Source organism: Aulonocara stuartgranti (genome assembly GCF_965226115.1).
Source record: "Aulonocara stuartgranti genome assembly, chromosome: 3".
In the NCBI taxonomy this organism is placed as follows: domain Eukaryota; kingdom Metazoa; phylum Chordata; class Actinopteri; order Cichliformes; family Cichlidae; genus Aulonocara; species Aulonocara stuartgranti.
The window spans coordinates 58,076,260-58,101,259 of NC_138941.1; the positions used below are offsets into that span (position 1 = coordinate 58,076,260).

Genomic DNA, 25,000 nt, shown 5'->3' on the forward strand with positions numbered 1-25,000 from the left:
GTCTTTGTGTGATGCTTATTTACTATATTGCCCTTCAAGAGTTTTCTTTCCCTGAGTTTGGAAAAAAGTCCTGAATTATACCTGTGATCTGTCCATGTTACACTTGAATCCAATTTGGGTTTTTTTTAACATGTTTCTGTGTTGGATTGATGATAGGCTTGGAAAAGAAAAATGCAGTGATTAACACCCTGACGGAACTAAAGAAGGAGCTTGAGAAACACAGAGATCAACTTGCACAGCAGCTTGAAAGAATAGAGACCGGGAGAAATGAGAACAAGATGAAGCTTCGACAAGTGGAAAACACACCTGACTTTTTGAAAGAAAAAGATGACCTATTAAATGTCAAATCGAAACTAGATGATGAGGAGAAAACATATGAAACTTTTGTGCTCGATGTGAAACAGATGCTACAGACAACAGAGACTCTACTTGTAAAAGTGATTTAGTTGATAATGTACAACAAAGATCACGCTGACTTTGTGTTTGACAAATGTTTTTAAATATGAAATTCTCATTTCTCAATTATTGAAGCTCTACTGAGCTTTCTTTGTGACAAAATAACAGAATTAATAATTAACTGTAACATAAGGCAGGTCAATCATCTACAATTTCTGTGCATGAAGAAAGAGTAAATTTATTTTTATGTTGTCTGTTTGTATTTTATGTCTGGGTATTGTAAAAAAAACTCCAATAAAAACTGTAAAAACCAAGCTGTTAATGGTTTACCAGCCTAGTGCTGCGCACACTGCACAGGCATCGATTGCCTTTCTTTAAAAAAAAAAGCATTATAAAAGGAATTCTATTCTATTATCTGGGCTAATTGCATTTGCACGAACTACAAATGCTAGTCACTTGGCTGTATGACTTGGTGTATGACTGATTTATTTGTAAAGTTGCATTAGTAGTCTTATCGTCTCATACCTTCATCTTTTGATTGTTAGTATAAAGAAATAACTACTCATTAGCTGTTTTGGTTTGTATGATCACTATAAATTACAACTGGGTTTCAGTTTTGTTTTTGGCTTGGTTTTTTTCGGTTGTTTTTTTCTAACTGACAAACAGACAACACTGTATGTTTCGAAGGTAAATCCATTTGCACAGGCGCTTTCACTTGGTGTTAACTCTCATTTATCTACTTTATTAAATCCAGTTCCTGTTGGAATGCACAAGTCACTTTTTTGTAGCTTAATTTGTGCAGGTCAATTAATGAATTAATAACTTTTACTTTTGTGTAGAGTTTGCATGGTCTCCCCATGTTTATCTGTGTTCTGTCCGAGTACTCCAGTTACTTCCCTCTTTCTGAAGACATGCAATTAAAGCAGTGGGGTGATTCTAAATTGCCCATAGGTGTGAATGTCTGTGCAAATGGTGGGAACTCCCACATGTAGGATACCATAGCAGAAAGAAGGTTTTCACTGATGAACAAGAGAAAGGATTAACAGAATACCTGATAAGGGCTGCAGATGCATTTTATGGACTGTGTCCACGTGAGGTAAGCAGATAGAAATTGCTAAAGGATAAGACAAGGGAAAGTTAGAAAATTGTAATGGTGGCAATTTAAAATGTAGTATATCATAAATATTAACATATTTGGTGATTAAAATTACAGGTAAAACAAATGGCATATCAGCTTGCAGTGAAACATGGATGCAAATATCCAAAATCATGGCTGGACCAGACTGGTTCTCAGCCTATATGAAAAGAAACCCAACTTTGTCCATTATAAGTCCTGAGGCTACAAGTCTGGCACGGGCCACCAGTTTAAATGAAGACAGTTGTGCAATGTTTTTCAACAAACTTGATGAAGTGCTAAAGAGACACAACGTAACTGCAAATGACATATGGAATATTGATGAGACTGGCATAACAACTGTGCAAACCCCAGACAGAGTGATTGCAAAATGTGACACTAAACAAGTTGGGGCAATGACAACAGCAAAGAGATGTTCACTGGTCACCCTTATATGTGCAGTTAATCCAATTGGCAACACAATTCATCCAGTGTTTGTGTTCCCACGCATACGTTATGCACAACACTTTGTCTCCCAAAGAAGAGGCTGTGCCAGAAACAAGGCAAATCCACTCCCACAAATCTAACACAATCCAAGCTTTCAGCATCACGAAAGAAAAATCTGAAAATGAATAACACTGAACAGGACAACACATATTCCTAAGATGCTGATGAGAATTTCTGTATTGTGTGTATGAAGTGCCGTACATCTGTCCCCACTGTGATTCTGATGGTGACTAAAAACTTGACACAAACTCATAATTGATGAAGCTGGTGCACAACTACATATTTTTTAGCTTCATTATCATGTTCAAATGTTAGTGCAAGAGTTGCCCAGTGAGCCAATGAGGACAGACACAATGAAAGCCAAACAAAATTAATAAAATATATAGTTGTTAGAATATGTTCAAAAGCTATATTTTTGCACTCTGTCACACACACCTACACACTAACGCACGCTACAATTTAATAGCAGAGACGTAAATAATTTGCTTTGCATTTTGAATTCACTACCTTATAAGAGCTCCAAGCTACAGACAGAAATGTCAGAAATGTTACTACTATCCCTGGTCTCCCCTACTACAAAGATCTAATTTTTTTGAACTGGTCTCTCAAACATCTCTCAAATACTCCGTCTTTGAGTTTGTACCAGAAAATATATCACTATCTACCACTGGAGGAGTTGAGAAATAGCATTTTGCTTAAGTAAATGTATGTGGTTATGCATGATGTAAGTTGTAGGGAAGCACTAATGTAGCAAAATGTTCCACAGGTTACCCCTGTGGCGGCCATCTTGTTTTCCCAGTAAAGAAGAGGCCGGCCTCGGTTGCAGCTATTTTATAGGCCAGTCTGAATTGAGAAGGTGTGGTCTTAGAGTAATTAAAGCTGGCAGGAATTGGATTGCGGGCCATTTTGAGAAGTTGCTGTCTGTATGTGCAAGATCTTGGCAAGAGACTATAAAGTAGCGATGGCCAAATGAACAAATTCTCTTTATTTAAGAAGAGAATTTGTTCATCTGTGTGATGGCTGAGTCTCTTTCTTTTCGTGGAGATAATTTCTCCTGCCTTAAAGAAAATCCTCTCACATGGAACAGAAGAGGCTGGAGTGTACAGAAACTGGTAGAGATGCAAGTATACAGGCTTCCTGGGCCCCACAGACTATCAGCTCAAACAACTAAACAAATTCAATTGCTGCACATTTTGTATAATAAGATTTTAAGATTACATTAAATGTAAAGAGTCAAATGGAAGTCTATCTAAAGTTATTTAATGATATTTATATTATGAAAAGCAGATTCTTGACATTTTTCACGTTTTCAGATAAAATAAACACGCACAAAACAAAAACAAACAACAAGAACAGAAAGCTGGCAAACCCACCCGATTCACTAAAATCAACTAAAAATACTCCCACACAACAGAACCTCCTCTCTTCCACGCTGGCTCCAAATCTCTCAATGGAATGAAAAATGGTTCGCTTTCTGTCACCATCAAAACACTCCACAAATCCCGCGAATGATTCACTTCCTTATAAACCATTGAATCAGACACTGAATCAGTTATGTTCTAAATGAAGCTTCGGACATCACTGATCACGTGACTCTGGCCAAATGAATCAAGCCTCGATACAGTGCTTCTGAAGCAGTGTGTTGTTTTTTTTACACATGCACCGGAGCAAAGCTTCAAGCAGACCATCTACTATAAAGTAATTACTTCAGTTAAGATAGAGTGAAGTCTGATGTTTTCCTCACCACACCTCTCTGCGTAATATAATTTTCAATACCTTATCACACAGTCACACACACCACTACCACATTGAAACCACACCATATTGGACAATCAGTTAAGTGAATGTATTTATCCACTTAAAAATTACTAAAGCAATGTAATATTGGTTCTGAACTACTCATACTCACATCTTAAACACCTATTTGCCTTTGTCTTTAATTATCATCAGCTGGCAGAGTATTGCAAGTCAATAATTACTAGAGACAGAGATAACCAGAATGTACCTTGATCTATATAAATCCTAGATCAAGGTACATTATTTTAGAACTTTGACTTACTGACTGCACTGAAGTAAGTGTTGAGAGCAACAACAGGTATGAAATCTTCTTTTGAGATTACTTGGTGATGATTAGCTGTCATGTAGATATGGGTGGGGGGCACACTGCCTTTGTGCAACAACTTGATATTCAAGATTTTAAGATTGAGTTACTCATGCTAACTATTCTTTTTAGGAAATTTGAATATTACAATTATTTTTTCTGCATAACACAGTGGTAATTCATTTTGAGGTTGAGTATGAGAGTTATTGAAACAGAAGTCATACATTTGCATTCTATGACCGAGTACTATAAACAACTCAATTAAAACTGTCATTACCAGGTTCAACCGTACTTAAACAAACAGTAATGGTAGTTACATGATTGGTTTTGTGGCAGGAATTTAGCTGTTAATTTGTATGTAAGTTCTTCATCTTTAACTTAAGTTGGTTTTGTTTTGACAAGGTCATTTCCTGATTTTAATAAATCCTAAGTCCTGATTTTTAAGAATGGGTGGGTATGTTAAAACATTTGGCTTGTAGTACAAATTGTCAATTTGTGTTTGGTTCTATACCACTATCCGATACCATTGTATGTATAAATGCATAAACCATATGAATGTTCATGCTGCTGAATATATATTACAATGACTTCAATGACAGAGACCTTTATAGAAGTAATTTCCACTGTTGACCACCTGTGGGAAATATCAGCTTTCAAAATATTTGTGCCCATAACATTTAGTTTCAGAATGTATCATATTTTCTGTACTACAAGGCACACTTAAAAGCCTTTAATTTTCTCAAAAATCATCAGTGTACCTTATAATCTGGTGCGCCTTATGTGTGAATTCTGGTTGTGCTTACTGACCTCGAACCGATTTTATGTGGTACACAGCACTCAGAAATCTGTCAAAAAATGTTTTAGTATGACTTTGCTAAGTTACAAAGCCGCACAGTTTGATGGATTGTCTGAGCATTATGGCTACCATAGTCAGGAGCCTCACCAAAACAAACAAACACTGAGAGTTAAAAACTGTCTAAATTCTTTCATCTTTAATACAATGATCAGCGTTGCTGCCTTATCAGGTGTAACAATGAAGTTTAATATCCAGGCATCCATGAAAACAGAATGTATTAAATTTAACGGAGTTAGAAGTTAGCAGGAAGTTAGCTCGCTAGTTTCCACCTAAAAATGATATAGCATGTTCTGACTGAAATGTTTCTGAAAAGATTAAAACGTACAGCTGTGCTATCACTTCCAACATAAATGAAAACAGAAACTAAACAGCAGTGACTTTTGTAGGGTTATTGAAGTTGGACTAGTTGGTATATAATGATGTGCTACGTGATTGCTAGCGACACAACTATCTTAGCATAACAGAAACACAGTGAAGCTGGAGGATGAACGCTAACCTTTTTTCCACTCGATAAAAGTTAACGTGAGGGACTGACTGACTGCCAACTTGCAAACTGCTGATCTAAAATTCAATGCAGTAAGCGATGGCAGAAAGAGATGAATCAAACAGATGCAGGCCAAATAGATTTTTAAAAAATGTGCCTGATATTATTACAGCAAGAGGACAGCCTGTTTCCTCTGGTACTATTCTGATGCAGCACACTTGAAATAGCTTAGCTCAGAAGACTATAAAGCAGCCCTGGCAGATTGTTTCACTCTCCTGTTCTCCTGAATCCCAAAGTTATTGTATTATTTTTCACATACATGCAATAGTACACATCTGTTTTGTCTTTCATGCATTAAAGAAGTTGAATATTGGATCACAGCAAATTAATCAATCTAGAAGTAGTTCTTACATATTCACAAGACAACACAGTCTGAACATAGCTTATTTATTTACTTTTATGATTTATTTATTTTTTCACAGAACATCATGGTGCTAAAGCGAAGTAAGGGGCAGCCTACATCAAGATTCGCATGTTTCATTTTTCATCAGGCTCCTGTTCTGCTTCTCCTAACATGCTGTTGTGAAGGTAACTTTGGGAAAACAAAACAAAATAATCAGACTTGACTAAAGACTGCATCTTTGTTAGAGTGTGGTAGATTAGTATTTTCAGAGTAACAGGTGATTTTAACTGTCACTGAGAGTTCAGGATCACATTATCAAGTTTTATTCATACTTGTTTAAATTACATTGGCATCTAGGGGATTTGATAAAAACATACAATTGTTGTGTTTAGCTGTTACATATAAATAAAAAATGTATAAAATAAGTTTGGATAAGTTGCTGGAATCATCTTTGCACTCATTGTGTCTCATTGCTGGAATCATCTTTGCAGGTCAGATTCAGGTAGTTGGTCCATCGCAGGCAGTAACTGTGATGGTGGGTGATGACATTATTTTGCCATGCCATCTGAAACCGGCTTCAGATGCTTCTGGTATGACCTTTGAGTGGGCAAGACCTGACCTTAAACCCAGATTTGTCCATGTGTGGCATGAAGGTCAAGACCTTCATGTTAATCAGCATTCATCTTTCAAAGGACGAACATCAGTGGACATCACTGAACTGAAGCATGGAGATATTTCCCTGAAACTCTCCAAAGTACAACACTCAGACAGAGGAATATACAGATGTTACTTTCCAGATTTGGATAAAGAGATTACTGTCCAGCTTGTTGTTGGTAAGCAGAAGTTATTCTTGTTATTCTTCTTTTTTATCTGTGTACTCAGAAGTGTTTTACCAGCCATTAGTACTGCATGTTTGACATGATAATTATTACTCTGTCCTTCAATTGATGCTTATTTTGCTCACCAGGGAGTGTTTCCCAGGCAGTTGTCAAGTTAGCAGGGATTGACCAATCCATAAGTGGAGTGGTGTTACAGTGTGAGTCTGCAGGCTGGTATCCAGAGCCTGAGCTGCTGTGGTTGGATGGTGAGGGAAACCTCCTCTCTGCTGGACCTACAGAGACCCTCAGAGGTCCTGATGACCTCTATACTGCCAGCAGCAGAGTGACTGTGGAGAAGAGACACAGTAACAACATCACCTGCAGAGTCCAACAGAGGAACACCAACCAGAGCAGAGAGACACACATACATGTTCCAGGTAAAAAATAACTTTATTTGGGTATGCTTCTATATTTGTATATATTCATAAGTCTAACTTTTTCTCATATTTCAGATGATTTTTTTGGGACTCCATGTACCTCTGGTGCTTGCATTGCCATCAGCTTCACTGCTTGTGTCATGAGTGTCCTTGTACTCATCTTTGCTGTGTGGAAACACAAACACAGTAAGTTAAGTCATCAATGTATTAGTTTTAACCTTCTTGGATTTGTTAAATTGACAGCAAGTCTTCATATGTCTTTTTGTAGGTTTTGTCAAAGTAGCAATAAAAACACACATGGGTTTCTAACTGTTTTTGAAAACATTTTTGTTACTGAAACACATTTGAATTAAAATGTATTATTTAAATGCCCTACTGAGATTTTAATATTAAGTCACATATAACTTATTCGTGTCTGTTTAAAACACATTAGCTGTGAAACTTCCTGTTTGTCTATTTGATAACAGAAACCCGACAACAAGAGAACTTGGACACCATGAATCAAAACATGAAGGCTATTGAGAATAACATGAACAAACTTAGTAAAGAATTACAGAAGAAGGAGGAAGAGCATAAAAACATGGTGGGGACACTGATGGGACACAAGAAAGAATTGAAAGAGGAGAAAGAGAAATTTAAACTGAAATTAATAAAAATTGAGGAAGTGGTGGAGGCCAGTGAAACGGAGCTCCACTCAGTGGAGCAAGATAAAGGCTCCTCCAGTGCACAATCTATAAATCTTCAAAAAAAAGTCATAGAATGCAAATGGAGCGTGAATGAGACAGTGACAGCATCTGAGAGACTGGTTCTAAGCATAGAGAAAGTGTTACAATATATAGAAACTGTGGACAGTCCTGATTTAAAGAGTACAGACTCCGAACAAACTTTTTGTGAAGACAGTACACTGATCTCAGAGGAAGAAAAAAAAAGTGATCACATTAATAGTGTGATCGTACTTTCGCAGAAATGAAGAAATTAACATACTGCATTAGTAGGTTAGTCTTAAATTTGCTTCTGATTAAAACAAATGTCTATCCTTAACACTCAATAAATACTGTAATGTTACAGATCCTGTGTTTATTTGCAAATTACTGCATTATAGATTTGTTTGGTGCAGTAGTGCAATAGTCAACATACATTTCAATCAGTGATTAAGTTTTCAGTTCAGTGTAATGTGTTGGAAATTTAGTGCATTAAATAAAACAAGTGAACTGCTGGAGTTGTCTTTCGAGAGTTTTATTCTTGCAAAAAGGAATTCATTCACTGCAGCAGTGCAGTAAGGAATTCAGCAGCAGAGAAAAGTAATACGATTACTTTTTTCAAGTAACGAGTAAAGTAAGGGATTACTATTGCAAAAAAGGTAATTAGATTACTGTTACTTTCCCGTAAGCACACTGCGTTACTGCGTTACTAAAACCATGATTTTTTTTTTGCGAGTGTCTCATGACAATGACGTAAGCGAGTGCGACGTTCGTGGCAACAGCTGTGTGCAGATCAACAATGGATAATATATGGAGTGCGGGAGAGAGTATGAGCGTGGAAGTACTGACCTTACTATGAGTTTGATTCCATAAAAAGTGACAAAAACATTAGCATCTGCTGTTCAAAGAAAACTTATTTTTACAGCAAAAACACCCCCTAAACTTCCGCACAAGCACTGAGTAGGCTACGCTGTGAAACTCACAGAGAAACTCCTGGATTCTTCCACTGACATGACGGCTGCGACACACCTGCACCAGGGCAAACCTCCGCCTGCCTCACTCCTGCTAAACAGGTGAAAATAGAGCAACAGGACTGCTAGTCTTTGGTTTTATTTACTTTAAAGTTACTGATTACTTTTTTCAAGTAACTTGACCAATACTGTTCAGGAGTTCAGTAAGGGACAGAAGAAACAGACCCAACTTATACCTTAAGTACCCTCTTAGTAGGTGTCCAGTCCAGTCTACACAGATCAAACACAGTTCAGCAGGATATATGTAGCAGAAAGGGTACACAAGTATTATCTGTCCAGAGAGAGGAAGCAGTGGGGATTCTGCATGCCTCCACTTCTACATATGCAGTAGTGAGGAGGTTAAGCATAACACAGGCTTAAGAAAAAGACAGCTGTATCTTAGTATATAGCAAAATAATTACATTAATCTAACAGAAATCATGGCAGTGAAAGAAATACATGTAAGTCACGGTTATAATGTCATGATGGCTGAGATGGACTCTGAAGTCAGACTCTAACAGTCAGAGGCAGATTAAAGGTTTTATTGAAATTGACAATTTAAAGAATACACTGAGAACTGAAGTGGGGATAAACCAGGAGCTCTGCAAAAAATTGGAAAGGAGGATGTTAACTGAGTTTAAGGTGAACTGCTGAATTGAGGTTTGTTTCAGTTTCAGTTTTTATTTGTCATATGCAAGTTAGCACAGGGTCAGCATTGCAATCAAATGTGTATGACAAGCAGAAGACAAGTAACTAAGCAGTACAGTAAAAAATATTACAAATATTAACAGACTAAATAAAAATATAAATATATATATATACACACATGTATAAATACCAAACTGTAATGCAGCTTGTCAGCAAGCGCTCGATCACACTCCTGTCGAAATTTGAATTGATGCTGGCATTCAACTTCCTCAACCACCTCAGAAAGTAGAATCGCTGGTGAGGTTTCCAAATTGGTAGATTGGGAAAAGTCTTACTTGGAAATGATAAGTGTGATGGAAATTTCTTTATTTTATGTACTGATCACAACTTTTAACAATACAACAATTGTGTCACTTAGTTATAGACGTATAAGATAGCACACAGTGGGGTAATTTCAACTGAGATGTCCAGTCACTGAGGGAAATTAGGCAGATGGTGAGACTCCTTCTTATCTTAGGGAGGTAGGGATGGGGGGCGAGAAGCCCCACCCTGGGGCCAGCTTCCCCACTGACCCCAGTAGGCACACCCACTACCAGGAATACACCACGGCCAGGGAGCTCAGGCCCATCCAGACCAAGGATGTGACAAACTCCCCGCCAGTTGAAGACACCCCTATTTCCGCCGGCGCATCAGAGGCCCCCCACGCCAGGGCAGGGCCTACACGCACACACCAACCCACAACCACGGCGACATACCAGCCAGGGCACAAGGCCCCTGGGCCCACCCAGAGTCCCAACCCGGAGGCGGAACACCCTCAGCCCAAGCCTGCACCTACCCTCGCAACCGCGATACTAGTGAAGGCAGGACAAAACCACGACCCCCCACCCCGCTAGGTGATGGAGCCGATCAAAGACGCCTAGAGCGATTAATTTAATGTGGTGGCAGAGGCTGTATCAAGACTAATGTGATCTATTACATGGTTTGTATATTGGTTAGAATTTAGATTATTTTTATTTTTCCAGTTTATGAGGACTGTTTTCTTGGAAATGCACAGGGCAGTGAAAACCATGTAGGCTGTATTTATTTCTGTAGTGACATCATCCAAGTTGCCCAACAAACACACTATTTAAGACACTTTGATAATTCTTCACATATCCCACGCCAAAACTTCTGAACTGGTGGACAGAACCAATGAGTGTGGATGTAATTGTCCAGTGTATTGCCTTGACAGTGTGAGCAGTTGTTAGATGACATAAAGCCCATCTGGAACATTTGATTACCTGCATAGAGTACTCTATGTAGTATTTTGTATTGTTTTGAAGACTGTAATTTCTAATCAATTGAAAGGTTTTTAAGCATACCTGATACCAGACGTTTTGGTCTAAGCTGATCGATAAATCTGCTTCCCATTTAGCAATAGGAAGGGATATTGATTCATCTATTTTAGAAAGTGTTTTGTATATTTTAGGCAATAATTTGGTGGTTATAACAGTAAGAAATTGTACCACACTTCGTGGTGTTTGTAATTCAACTTTACTGGGTTTAAATTTCTTTTTTACTATGGATTTAATTTGTTCAAATTCTAAAAAAATCTTTTCTTGTTGATCCCATATTGTATAACTAGTCTGTCAAATGGAATAAAGTCTGTTCCTTCTAAAATATGCTCCAAGTATTTAATTCCTTTGCAACTCCAATCTGGGAAGTTAATCATATTATTGTTTTGTAATATGTCAGGGTTGTTCCAGATAGGTGTATGTTTGCATGGAATTAATGAAGACTCTGTAATTGTTAGAAACTCCCACCATCCTGTCAGAGAAGAGCTGAGGTGTAACCCTGGGCACATCACTGTGAAAGAACAACTCTGCAGCAGAGACATTGAGCTGTTAGCCGTTAGCATGCGTCCGTACTATCTGCCCCGGGAGTTCTCGCATGTTATCGCAATAACAGCATATGCCCCCCCCTCGGCCAACGCGGATGCAGCCTGTGACTCTCTCCACTCTGTGGTCAGCAGACTGCAAACACAATCACCGAGAGCCCTTCTCATAATATCAGGGGACTTCAAACATGCCTCACTGGACTCCACACTGCCCACCTTCACCCAGTATGTGACCTGCCCAACCAGAGACAATAAAACACTGGACTTACTGTATGCCAATGCAGAAGAGGCATACAGTTCATCACCTCTCCCTCCACTGGGCAAATCTGACCACAACCTGGTGCACCTTGTCCCTGTGTATGAGCCCTTAGTGCGCAGGGAGCCACCAGCCACCCGCACAGTGCAGAGATGGTCGGAGGAGAGTGAGGAGGCTCTTAAGGATTGTTTTGAGTCGACTGTGTGGGAGGTGATCTGTGACGACCATGGAGAGGACATCGACAGCCTTACTACATGCATTACTGACTATGTTAATTTCTGTGTGGATAACACCGTACCTACCAGGACTGTACGGTGTTTTTCCAACAACAAACCTTGGATTACCCCAGAAATTAAAGCTGTCCTCAAGCAGAAGAGGGGGGCCTTCAAATCCAAAGACAAAGAGGAGTTGAAAAGGGTGCAGAGAGAGTTGAGGGGACTGATAAGGAATGGGAAGGACAGCTATAGGCAGAAGATGGAGAACCAGCTTCAGCAAAACAACGTTGGTGAAGTCTGGAGAGGCCTCAGAACCATCTCGGGCCACAAACAGCAGAACTCTCTGCCTGGGAGGGATGTGAGATGGGCAAATGAACTGAATCATTTCTTCAACAGATTTGATTCAGCCATGAGGCAGTCTGCAACATCGGCTGCAGACTCACTGTTAGATTTGTATTGTTGATTGTCATTTATGCTTAGAAATATTTACTTATATATGCTTAGAGTTTTGTAATTAGTTGTAGATTGGTAGAGGTTTTGATCCTTGATAGTCTGCAAACTTTGTGTGTATTAGACAGCACTTTGGGAGCATGAGAGGTCATACCATGTCTTATTGTTTTATGGTAGGATTAACGTAGTTGCGTCTGTTCTAGTCTAAGTGCTCTTTGTTTAGATGAACTGCAGGACTTCCTCACCGTGTTATCTAGGATGAACCATATAGGGTGAGGGGGAGGCTACCCTCTTCCTGACCAAGGATGTTTGACCCTTTGATCAGCAGTACACACACACACACACACACACACACACACAGGCAAGGTACTCTTTGTTTGTATGTAGACGTCGTATGTTAATGAACCTATGCATATTCATGTAACCTCAATAAAAGGACAGTGTATGGGAGAACGGACGAGAGCAACTGGGGTCAAGCGAAGGGACGGCGCTCTGTCCGGTCTCTCCCGTGCACGAGTAACATGAAGAACTTTGCCTATTTGTGTCTTGCTTAGCAGTGTAATTATATTGTCTTAACGTTCCAGCGAATAGGTTCAAGCTACAAACCTATCATTAATTGGTCCTTCGATGCCGGAGCCATGGAATCGCATTCACCGAGGGGAGGAGAGGCACGCTGAAAGACTGACGTCAGCCAGGAAGTTCCTGTGGATTCGCGGTCTGTCTTTTCTCCTCGATGAATGACGGTCGGCGGGATTCGGGCTGATATTACACTCTAAGCAACGCCAAGTAAGTTTAAAGAGGCCGACTCTATAACCGTGTCGTTGTGCAGTCTCCGCCACTGTGTGAGGCGTTGAGAAGAGCCCGACTCTATAACCGTGTGGTTGTGCAGTCTCCGCCACTGTGTGAGGCGTTGAGAAGTTCGCTACTTTGTGGAGCGATACCCGGGTTCCTTGCTACTTTGTGGAGCAAGAGGTTCCTTGCTACTTTGTGGAGCAAGAGGTTCCTCGCTACTTTGTGTGGCGAGAGGTGAGTTCTCCGCCACTTTGTGGGGCGTTGAGAAGTTCCGCGGGGTCCAGACTGTGCTGGACGATAGGCCTATTTTGTGTTGTTTTTGTTGTCGTCGTCGTCGTTGTTGTTGTTGTGTGGGTGTGTGCGGAGCAGAACATGTGGTCTGTGACACCGACTGTTGTTGTTATCATGGGTTTCTAAGCAACCAAGAGTGAGTCGGAGGGAGACAGACGTTTGTGCTGGACTTTGCTCCTGGCAGCACAAAGTATTTATGTAAAAAAGAGAGGGAGCGACGGCTCCACAGCTGCGCGGGTTCACGCAAGCGCGGTCACGCGGGTTTCACGCGGACCTGAGCCGTGCGGTTAATCGCAGGCTTATAAATGGAAGAGATTCAAATGTTAGAAGTTTTCAGAAAACACACCAGCCTTGAAGAGTGTGTGGAAAAGGCCAGCCCACATCAGCAGCTATGCTCTGGTGGGTGGCTTTCCCCCCACCCCTTCCTGACACAAAATGTTAACAGCCTGTGTGCCAAACCATAGACGTTATTGAGGTGGATAGTTGTTAAAAGTAATCTACATTAAGCTTGTGGTTGCTTAAATTCAGTACAATGACATGTGAGGAGAAGTGATATAGGTAAATATTTAAACTAATGAAGTGCATAGAGGCACTTGACCTGTGTGAAAGACTGTCGTCTTATTATGAGCCATTGTTGAGATGTAGAGCACACCTGTGAAAACAACTAATATGCTGAACCCTGTATGAAACATCTAAAAGTACATGATGGAGAAGCTGAGTTGAATATGAAAGTGTAAGACTTTGCCGCTGTGGGCAGAGCAACTACTGTGTGATGTCGCGTTGCAGTTTTGTTTTTGTTTTTTGAGCTGATGAGCAAGCTACACATTATCAGATCAAGAGCTGTCTGAGAACTACTCAAAGAGAGGGAAACAGAGAGTGTGCAGCGTTTCCATGAGCAGTTTTTCTGCACCTTGACTCGTGTGTGTGTGTAGCATCAGCATCATGTTTTTGTTTATTTGTTTTGTTGGATTAAAAATAATTAAATAAACTGGTGATCATGCTTATGGATCACCATGGCACATATCTCCAGCCATATGGTTTATTTATGCAGATGAAAAAGTGAGTGTGAATGTGTCTGACATCACAGTGTTTTTGTGCGCTGTGTAAAAGTAATTGCCTTTGATTGTGAGTGAGAGCGGTGATTCTGCAGGTCACCAGCTATTGTAACGAAAAAAAAAGAAAAAAAAGAGTGAAAAAGAAAAATAATCATAGGAAAAAGGTTTTGTGTTGATCAGCCAAAAACAACTACAATTTCATTTTCTGCTTTTAAGAAAGGATTGTTCACAAAAACACAGAGCGAGAGAGAGAGAGAGATGTGTGTTGATTAAGCAGTGATGATAATAATGAACATGTTTTAGTTTGTCACTTTCAGGTGAAAAGCAGACCTGAATCAATTTTCCACATGCAGCAGTCGGAAGAAAGTTATATTTTAACATCATTGGAAACATGCAGGCCAAGTTTCTGGCTGACTTATTTACAGCGCCATGTGTCTCTCAACCTCACAAGCAAGCAAGCTCTCACCCCTCCCTGAAGACAAGGAATGCAGCTCCAAAGCAATAACATGATAAAGAGACAGCATCAAGTCCTGAGCAAAAAAGTCCCAACAAGCAGCAGTAATGTGGATAAACAGCAGCAGAAGAAGAAAGCAAACCCATCTTCCTGTCTGATTGGTTGAATTTCACGGAGGGGCGAGCAAGATGGCAGCGTGAAGAGGAGTTTTTGTTTGAGTTCTCAGCACGAGACACTTATTTGACGTCTTTCTGGCCTTCGGGACTTTTTTTGGAGATCAGCGCGCTAAACTTGCTGGATCTGAGGCCAGGGTCTGCGGCGGCAGCATGTTGAAATGCTCAAAAAGGACTGAGTGACTCGGGCAAGCCACATGCGGCTAGCATGCTGGCTAGCGACCATAGCTACATGAAAGAAATGGACCCTTCATGATGCGCTCAACGTGCCGGCGCTGTGGTGGGAAAGGCTCCATCATAAACACGCCCTGCGCCCTGTGCAGAGGTTCAGGCCAAGAAGAAGAAGACGACGACTTCCAATCCCAAGAAGGTCGGCCCCAGTGTGGGCGAGCTGATTGTGAAAGCCGTGGCCGCCCTCAAGAAGGCTCTGGCTGCCGGAGGCTACGATGTGGACAAGAACAAGGCCCGTGTCAAGACCGCCATCAAGAGTCTGGTGGCGAAGGGCACTCTGGTGCAGACCAAGGGCACCGGGGCCTCCGGATCCTTCAAGATGAACAGGGTTACTGAGACCAAAGCTAAGACGCCCGCCGCGGCCAAAGCCAAGAAACCGGCAGCAGCTGCTAAGAAGTCGCCCAAGAAGGCAGCAGCAGCACTTCAGCTACTAGACAGGACAAAGCTGAAGGAGAACTGCCGGGACTGTTGAAGTGGGAGAGGACAAAAGAGTGAGAGGACAACAGAGTGAGAAGACTAGGTGAGAACACATAGGAATTATTTAATGTGGGAAATCAAAATTTGGGTTAGCAAACCTGGGGAAAAGAAAACTGACAGCTTAAGTTGGAAAATTGAGACGGAGTCTGAAACATTGCGAAAATAGAAACATATACAAAATCACACACACACAAGCAGAACATGCATTAACCCTACTAACAATTCCAAACACAAAATGACTCATGAAGACTCATAGCACATTAGTTAAGAAATGATTAAATAATAGCAGAGAAGTGTGTAGGAAAGGCAGCTTTAAGAACATGCTCTGCTGGAGATGCAGCTCCACAGACATGCATTAGACCTGCCTAATAACACAAACACATGTAATGAAAATTAGCTTGTTATCTTTCATCAGTGTTAAATTAGTCTCAATTTAGCAGACACTTGTTATCAAATACTGAATTTATCCTAAAAAAAAAAAAAATTGACTCTCCAAGTTGCAGGACAACAATTTAACTTTTGTGGGAAAAAAAATCCTGGTTTGATAAATCAGTGATCAGGCAATAAATTTAGTGTTAAAATGGTAAATTGGGAGAAGCTTCCTGCTTGATTGATGCAGCAAGTAATTTACTGTATGAGGGAAATTGTCTTTTGTGATAATATTTTGAACATGCTTTCCTGTCGTCCTGTCAACTTAGTGGGTTAATAGCTGATATGCAAATTAGTTGATTGGTTTTAGATTAATGAAAGGTGACTGAATTCTAGCACGAGTGAATGAGATGTGTTTGAGTGGAAACTCTAAAACACTGAGTTCCTGCTTTGATGTGCGAGTGAATTCTGTATTTAGATATACAACTCTGAATACGTCAGAACAAACTTTTTTTATGAAGTGCATGACAGCATGTCACATGTTTTATGATGAAGGGAAAAAGGAAAAATTGAATAAAATAGATCTGTGACCTAAATGAGTGAAGAGCACAGACCTGGTGATTAAACTCATAGTTATGTGGTGTGGTGTGTTGTGCAGCTGATGGTTGGTTTGGAGTGAATCTAGCTGATGATTCTTCTCCTGTTGTGAAGATGATGAGGAGTTTGTGTCATGACTTAACAAGGCCTTTTTATTTTGATACTTTCACAGTGCACTGAGAGTTTGGTTTGATAATCTCTGTTATTTTTTATTTTTCATTTTTGAACAAGCACTGATTTTTGCTTGTGAATTTCTTTTCTTTGAGCAGATCTGCAAGTCGGGAATTAAAAGCGTTACACGTCGTCAAGACAATTGTGCCAAGTGAGTTCTCCACATTTAAATGGACTCTGGAGAAAGCCACTTATTTGGGACAATTATTAAATGACAGTCCCAGTCCAAAAGGATTCAGCGATGTAATCCAAACTAAAGTTCTTCTTTTTCTTTTTGAAATGACGTCATTTTGCTGAGAGTGGAAACTAAATGCGACGATAGGTTCCACTATCAGCAAAGAAAGAAAGAATGAATGCATGAATGAGTGAGTGAAAGGAAAACAAACTGACTGACTGGTAAAAGCTGACAAAAGCTGACAAGACTTTACTGATGTAACACGACTGTGTGAAGTTGACCCCCGCCTGGCAGGGGTGCAGATGGGTCTGTGTGTGCTTCCCTTTACAGAAGCAGAAAGATGACAGCAACACTCGAGGTTGCGTGATGATTTAACATTTTAAATGCCATTTTCTGTGTCTGTGAATTTACTATGTGTGTGTCATTCACTAGCTTGTGTGCTCACAGAGATAACTGTGACAAAGTATGCATACGCCTGCGCAAGCGCTAACATTTGCATTTTCGTTTTTACAGCATTACGGTTCTTCATGTGTTTGATCATGTGATTTATAGGAATACTGGCTAATGTTTCTCTACTACAAGATTTCTGGGTTTATGTGTGAAGAAAACTGTAGTTACAGGCTATATGTTGATGGAGAAATTAATATAGTTTGAGACATACTGTGATGAGACCAGTGTTACTTTTTCCACAGCGAGTGTTAACTTTATGGTGTTTTATGGCACCTCTGGAATGTGGATGGCCGACGCCTGCCCACCAGGATGGTCAATGTTGCTAATGTTTGTTTTTCTGAGACTGCATTTAGAAGATTCAGCTGAAGCGGACAAGTGACATGAGTACAAGAAATAAGAGATTACGGTAATTATGGAATAGTTTATTATGGGCTCATTTGCTGGCCACTTTTGAACCCATAATAATAATATATGAGTGGAGTGACTTTGCTTAAGAGAAGTCACTGATTACATTAATGTTAACAGAGTACATGGGATAATCCATGTCTGAGGTGAATTAGGGTAATAGTTGTAGTTACTGATTTGAGAAAACCTGCACATGACACTTGTCTTGCTGATGTTGAATGCTTATTACTCTTATGATACAATTGTTTACAGGTATGAAGTTTGATTTCACTTCCAGATTTTGCTTTCCAGGCCGTGATGGTGTGTATGCAGGCTCCTGGGAGAGCCAGGTGTTAAGCAAACTTAATATGCAACACACGCTAACATCTTTTATTGCAGGGTTACGGAGCTACTCCGGAGGAGGTGCCCTGATGTTGCCTGGGACATGATCTAGCTAATCTTTTTCTTTAAGACAGGGATCCAGGTTTGGTGAGTTGACGCATGGGAATGTCCATGCGTCAAGAGGTGGAGTGCAAGGATTAACATTAAACAATGTTTACTATTATTGTTGCAGTGATTTGTGTGATTAGCCGTTTATTTACAAGTATTAAACCTATGCAAGTGGTGCATCCATGTTCAGATGAGGCTTTGATGGCCTATAAGTGAAGTTCACTGAACTAAAGAATGTGGTTTGATGATTGTTGACATGCTCTCCAAATAGAAGTTTTTCTTCTTAGCAAGGAAATACAGGTGCAGCAGTAATCTCCTGAGAAATCTTCAGAGGCCCAGTGAGAAGCGTGAACCATTCCAGGCATAGCTGACAGCCAGGCAGTGGTTGAGGTCAAAGGTCAAGCTGGTTGGGGCCCATCATGAGGTCAGACCTTGGAGCCACAGCAAGGACCATGAAACTGCCTGCAAAATAGAGGAGAGGATCGTCCACAAGATGGGAGCTGAGGCCAGGAGAGAGGCTTCAGGAGGATCAGAGATCATCTTCAGCACAGCAGACATCACACAGAGGGCTGTGCTACTGAGCTTCCAGGAGATTTTAAATAAAATGAAAGATTCAATATTGACGCTGAGGAAGACAACTAAGGTGTACGATGTGCTCTGCCTTAAACCTTCAGCAGCGTTGGAACATGAAAACTCGTGGGATGAGGGGAGCGTGCCAAGCTCCATCGACAGCGCAGAAGGAGTTCGAGGATGACATCATGATTCTGTGAAAGCACAGGAACCAGAAGCTATGGTGGTGATGACAGCAGTTTCCTATGAACATCACCTAATGCTGTGCCACTGTACTGTGCATACGATGACACTCTGAAGGCTGCTGGGATCATAACAGCAGTAAGATGACGGAACCCAGCACCCTTTCCACAGAGAGCTTTTCTGCAGAGCGTGGACAATTAAGGAGTCATAAATATCCCCCTCACAAGACGAAGGTCTGAAGTCAGGTGATGGGGGCTGGTAAGAGGCCATAAAACTAGAGTGCTGAGAGGTCTGCAGCTTTGGAAATAGCTGAGACCCATGTTGACAAACAACAAAACCAATTGGTATGTTTGAATGTTTATTCTACATACATTTGGACTCTGGTCCTATGGACAACGAAACAACTAGAAGAGACATTCATGTCGCCCTGCAGAACTCAAACCACTCTGCAGAGAGACATGTGATGTGCACACCTGGAGGAAGCACCACCAAGCTGAGATGTTTTTGGAAATGTTATCTTCTTATTTTCACTATTAAATTAACAATTTGTTTGTTTGTGGGATGCAGTTTGCCATGAGATGAGATCAATGAGGAATGGGATAACTGCTAATACATTTGTTAAACTGTGTACCTTTTCAGTAATTTAGGGTGATTTGACATATGCTGAGTATAAAAAGGTTTGCATTGAAACTGTCAGACATGAGGTATTCATACCTGGGAACTTTTCAAGCATAAAGGTCAAAAAGGGGGGAAATGTTAGATTTGTATTGTTGATTGTCATTTATGCTTAGAAATATTTACTTATATATGCTTAGAGTTTTGTAATTAGTTGTAGATTGGTAGAGGTTTTGATCCTTGATAGTCTGCAAACTTTGTGTGTATTAGACAGCACTTTGGGAGCATGAGAGGTCATACCATGTCTTATTGTTTTATGGTAGGATTAACGTAGTTGCGTCTGTTCTAGTCTAAGTGCTCTTTGTTTAGATGAACTGCAGGACTTCCTCACCGTGTTATCTAGGATGAACCATCTAGGGTGAGGGGGAGGCTACCCTCTTCCTGACCAAGGATGTTTGACCCTTTGATCAGCAGTACACACACACACACACACACACACACACACACACACACACAGGCAAGGTACTCTTTGTTTGTATGTAGACGTCGTATGTTAATGAACCTATGCATATTCATGTAACCTCAATAAAAGGACAGTGTATGGGAGAACGGACGAGAGCAACTGGGGTCAAGCGAAGGGACGGCGCTCTGTCCGGTCTCTCCCGTGCACGAGTAACATGAAGAACTTTGCCTATTTGTGTCTTGCTTAGCAGTGTAATTATATTGTCTTAACGTTCCAGCGAATAGGTTCAAGCTACAAACCTATCACTCACCCACCCCCACTGCTGCTGTTCCACCTCTGACACCTCAGACACTTCACACCTCTTCTATTCACCCTGCTCACTCCCCCCCACCCCCAACAACAGCATCCAATACACACTCAACACAAGGCTCCAGCCTGTCTCTCTCAACCACCCAGGTTAGGAGGGAACTGAGGAGGATTAATGGCAAGAAGACAGCGGGCCCAGATGGCATCAGCTCGAGGGTCGTCAGGTCCTGCGCGGACCAACTGTGTGGGGTGATGGAGCACCTCTTCAACCTGAGGCTGGGAAGAGTCCCACAGCTCTGGAAAACCTCCTGTGTTGTTTCAGTGCCAAAGACTTCACGCCCCAAGGACCTCAACAGCTACAGGCCGGTGGCTCTGACATCCCACCTGATGAAGACCCTGGAGCGGTTGGTCCTGGCTCAGCTTCGGCGCCTAACAAGCTCATCACTAGACCCACTTCAGTTTGCCTACCAGCCTGGCATTGGAGCAGATGATGCCGTCATTCACCTCCTACATCGTTCCCTCGCTCACCTGGAGACCGCTGGAAGCACTGTGAGAATCATGTTCTTTGATTTCTCCAGTGCCTTCAACACCATTCTTCCCTCGGTTCTGAAGGACAAGCTGGAGAACTCTGGAGTGGACCATCACCTCACTACCTGGATTCTGGACTACCTCACCGACCGACCACAGTATGTGAGGACTCAGGGCTGTGTGTCGGACAGGGTCGTCTGCAGTACGGGGGCCCCACAGGGAACGGTTCTGGCTCCGTTCCTCTTCACCATCTACACTGCAGACTTCTCCCACAACTCCACCCAGTGCTTCCTGCAGAAGTTCTCTGATGACTCTGCAATAGTCGGCCTCATCACTGATGGGGACGACAAGGAGTACAGAGGACTGACTCAAGACTTTGTGGACTGGTGCCAGCTGAACTACCTCCAGATCAATGCCAGTAAAACCAAGGAGCTGGTGGTAGACTTCCGCAGGCACAAGCATTCTCCACTGCAACCACTGAACATCCAGGGTATGGACATCGAGGCTGTGGACAGCTACAGGTACCTTGGTGTTCATCTGAACAAGAGACTGGACTGGACTCAAAACTCAGACGCCCTCTACAGGAAAGGGCAGAGCAGGCTGTACCTGCTGCGGAGACTCAGGTCATTTGGAGTGGAGGGCCCACTCCTGAAGACCTTCTATGACTCTGTGGTGGCCTCAGCTATCTTTTACGGTGTGGTCTGCTGGGGTGGCAACATCTCTGCCGGGGACAGGAAGAGACTGAACAGGGTGATCCGAAGGGCCAGCTCTGTCCTAGGATGCCCTCTGGACCCAGTGGAGGTGGTGAGTGAGAGGAGAATGGCGGCTAAGCTGTCATCCCTGTTGGACAACATCTCCCACCCCATGCAGCAGACTGTGACAGCACTGAGCAGCTCCTTCAGTGGGAGACTGCGGCACCCACGGTGTGGGACGGAGAGATTTCGCAGGTCTTTCCTCCCCACTGCTGTCAGACTCCACAACAAAGACTTTAACTGAACAAACACACACATCCATACATATGCAATAATACTATGTGCAATAATCTTTTCTGGCATCGTTGTATTTTTACTCAGTGTATATAGCATTTGTATTCTATTTTTATCTTATTGTATATTTTTATTCTATTTTATTCTACTGTATATAGTATATTATTTTATTTTATTCTATTCTGTACAGTTGTGTACTGTATTTATTCTTATCGTATTCTAATTTTTGCATCATAACTTTTGCACTGTCCACTTCCTGCTGTGACAAAACAAATTTCCCACGTGTGGGACTAATAAAGGTTATCTTATCTTATCTTATCTTATGTTGATGCTTTTAAAGCAATCATGTCATTTGATGTTTGACCTAATGGTAGGTCTGACATCTCTAGATTATTGTATAGTGCCTGTTCTACATCTAGCCAAGGCTCATCTAAGAAGGTATGTTTTAACCATCCAGAGATGAATTGAAGCCTGTTGGCTAAGAAGTAGTGTTGAAAGTTAGGCAGATCTAGTCCTCCTTTATCCTTGGTCCTTTGTAGCATTTTTAAGTTGATACACAGTGGTTTATCATTCCAAAGGAATTTAGAAATATGTGAATCTAGAGATCTGAACCAGTCTTGTGATGGTTTACTCGGGATCATTGAAAATAAATAATTTATTTTTGGCAAGACCCTTCCCATGAGTGAAATGATTAGAGATTTCCGTCTGGCTAGATCGCCTTCTACTGTCTTTAAAAGTGGGATGTGGTTTAATTTAGTCAAATCTACAAGCTTAGGAGAGACATTAATACCTAAATATTTAATATTTCCAGATTGCAGTGGGGTAGAAGAAGAATTATGTAAGGAGCAATTCATCGGAAGAACTGTAGATTTCATTTGTGGTGAATATAAAGTTTAATAGAAATCCCTAAAAATGTTGTTTATTCTTTCAGGGTCATATATTGTGTTCCGAGATTAGTCTTTAACACCACATATAGTTGTTTTTTTCTTTATTTGTCTTTAACTGTTTAGCTAAGAATTGACCGGATTTGTTACCATGTTAAATTTTTTTTTAAAAATTTAAGCGAAGTCTTTGTACTAAGAACTGTATTTTTTAATTAATAATTTCGGGGGGGGGGGTTTGCACATTTTGTTCAGTATTTCCTGTTCCTGGGAGGACACGTAGGTCATAACTGTGTTTAGGGAGGGGAATGATCTTCAGGGATGATTTGAAGGGAGTTTTTGTTCTCTGCAATCTGCTTGTGCCTGTCTGAATTTGGTTCAAGTTTACAACACATGATCTGCATTTCCTGCAAATCACAACTTGGCATTCTTTTTTTTTCAAAGTAGGAAATGGGTTATTATCCAGAGATCAAATTTTCAAGTTTTGCCATGATCCTATCTTTTAACTCAGTGATTCATAGACATGAGCGAGACAGATAAATATGAAGGCATGCCAGCTTGGACGTCGCCTGGACCTATGGGTGTTTCGATACCCAACATCCACAATGATGGCGAAACAACTATTAGCGCAGTGTTCCAACATTCGAAAGAAGGAAGTGCTCTCACAGCCCCTGGCAGAAGGGGTTACATGAAAAGGATGAGGAACCTATGGATGCTTTGAAAGCCAACATCCACAATAATGGAGAAGCAACTAGTAGCTCAGTGAACCGACATGGTTCACGCCTACTGGCTAAAGAAGCTGATTGCACTCCACGAGCGTTTGGCAGCACAAATGAACCAGCTGCTAGTTGACGAGAGACCCCCAGAAGGGACCGGTCCCATCCAACTACCGACCAATAACCTGCCTCAGCACCACATGGAGGCTCCTGTCAGCATCATAGCAGCTAAGATGAACAGGCAAATGGCTCAATACATGAGTGGGGCACAGAAAGGGATGGGCAAGAATACCAGAGGCGCAAAACACCAGCTACTGGCAGACCAAGCAGTCAGCCGAGACTGCAGGACCAGACTGACCAACCTGTACACTGCCTGGATTGATTACAAGAAGGCCTATGACTCAATGCCCCACACACGGATCCTGGAATGCCTAGAACTGTATAAGATCAACACAACCCTAAGAGCCTTCATCAGGAACTCAGTGGGGATGTGGCGTACAACACTAGAGGCCAACCTCAAGCCCATAGCACAAGTCACCATCATGTGCGGGATCTACCAAGAAGATGCTCTGTCCCCACTGCTGTTCTGCATAGGCCTGAATCACCTCAGTGAGATACCGACTACAGACAGTACCAGGAGAGGACGTTTTAAGTGTATGTGCTTATGCACAGCAAATGTTGAGTAGATGTTTGATATCTCTGTCTCTGCTGATTGGAATTTTACACACATTACATATCACTTTGGTTTTATCTGCAGCACTGACTGTAAAATGCTTCCACGCAGAACTTGAACACGTTTTTTTTGGCTGGTGGAGGACCAAGAGGTGGCTCAGCAGCAGCCACACTCTTATCTATGTGATTGACCAAATCCATGTGGGGAGTTTCAGCTAAATTAATGAGTGACAGCTTCACCCCTACTGGAGACATATGCCCTGAAGTTCCAAAGGCATGTAGTCTACGCAATCCAGCTGCAGCATCACACCGCAAACATGACTACGATTCTCACTGAAACACAACTGAAGCAGACCCACTACCTTAATCACACTGAAAACGATCTGAAATTTGTATTACTTGGCTCTTAAAATGATTCTCTTATCCCAGGGCTCAGTGAAGAAAAGAAGTGTATGTGCTGCATCTCTCGAAGGGGAGAGTTGGGGCATATGAGTTTGTGGTTGAGGAGCCCAAGTGCTGTTTAAGCAGACTCTGAACACAGTAACCGTATCATGCAAATTAAATGTGAGTCCAGTTTTGTTCGTGGTATTTCCGGCTAAGCAAATACTATCAATGATGATTTTTTAAAATTTTTAAATCTGGAGACTCTGGATTAAATATATATTAAAGATATAGCTTTTCTTCAATTTTATTTCTTCAAACCAGTATCATACTGACTTTTAAACACAGTGCAACTTAT

At 41.3% G+C, this 25,000-nt stretch overlaps 2 protein-coding genes across 2 annotated transcripts; both read left to right on the forward strand.

Moving 5' to 3' along the window:
* The first annotated feature begins 4,077 nt into the window (after positions 1-4,077).
* On the forward strand, positions 4,078-8,159 carry LOC309702078 (butyrophilin subfamily 3 member A2-like). Its single transcript, XM_082526480.1, has 6 exons — positions 4,078-4,112; positions 5,941-6,046; positions 6,353-6,694; positions 6,829-7,116; positions 7,192-7,302; positions 7,584-8,159. The coding sequence occupies exons 2-6, from the start codon at positions 5,947-5,949 to the stop codon at positions 8,084-8,086; spliced, it is 1,344 nt and encodes a 447-aa protein (XP_082382606.1). The 5' UTR covers positions 4,078-4,112; positions 5,941-5,946; the 3' UTR covers positions 8,087-8,159.
* Positions 8,160-15,347: 7,188 nt separating this feature from the next.
* Positions 15,348-16,529, forward strand: LOC309703146 (histone H1-like; the record flags this gene model as incomplete). Its single annotated transcript, XM_082527856.1, has 1 exon — positions 15,348-16,529. A coding segment is annotated over one exon (393 nt), but the record flags the coding sequence as incomplete, so codon positions are not given.
* Between the last annotated feature and the right edge of the window lie 8,471 nt (positions 16,530-25,000).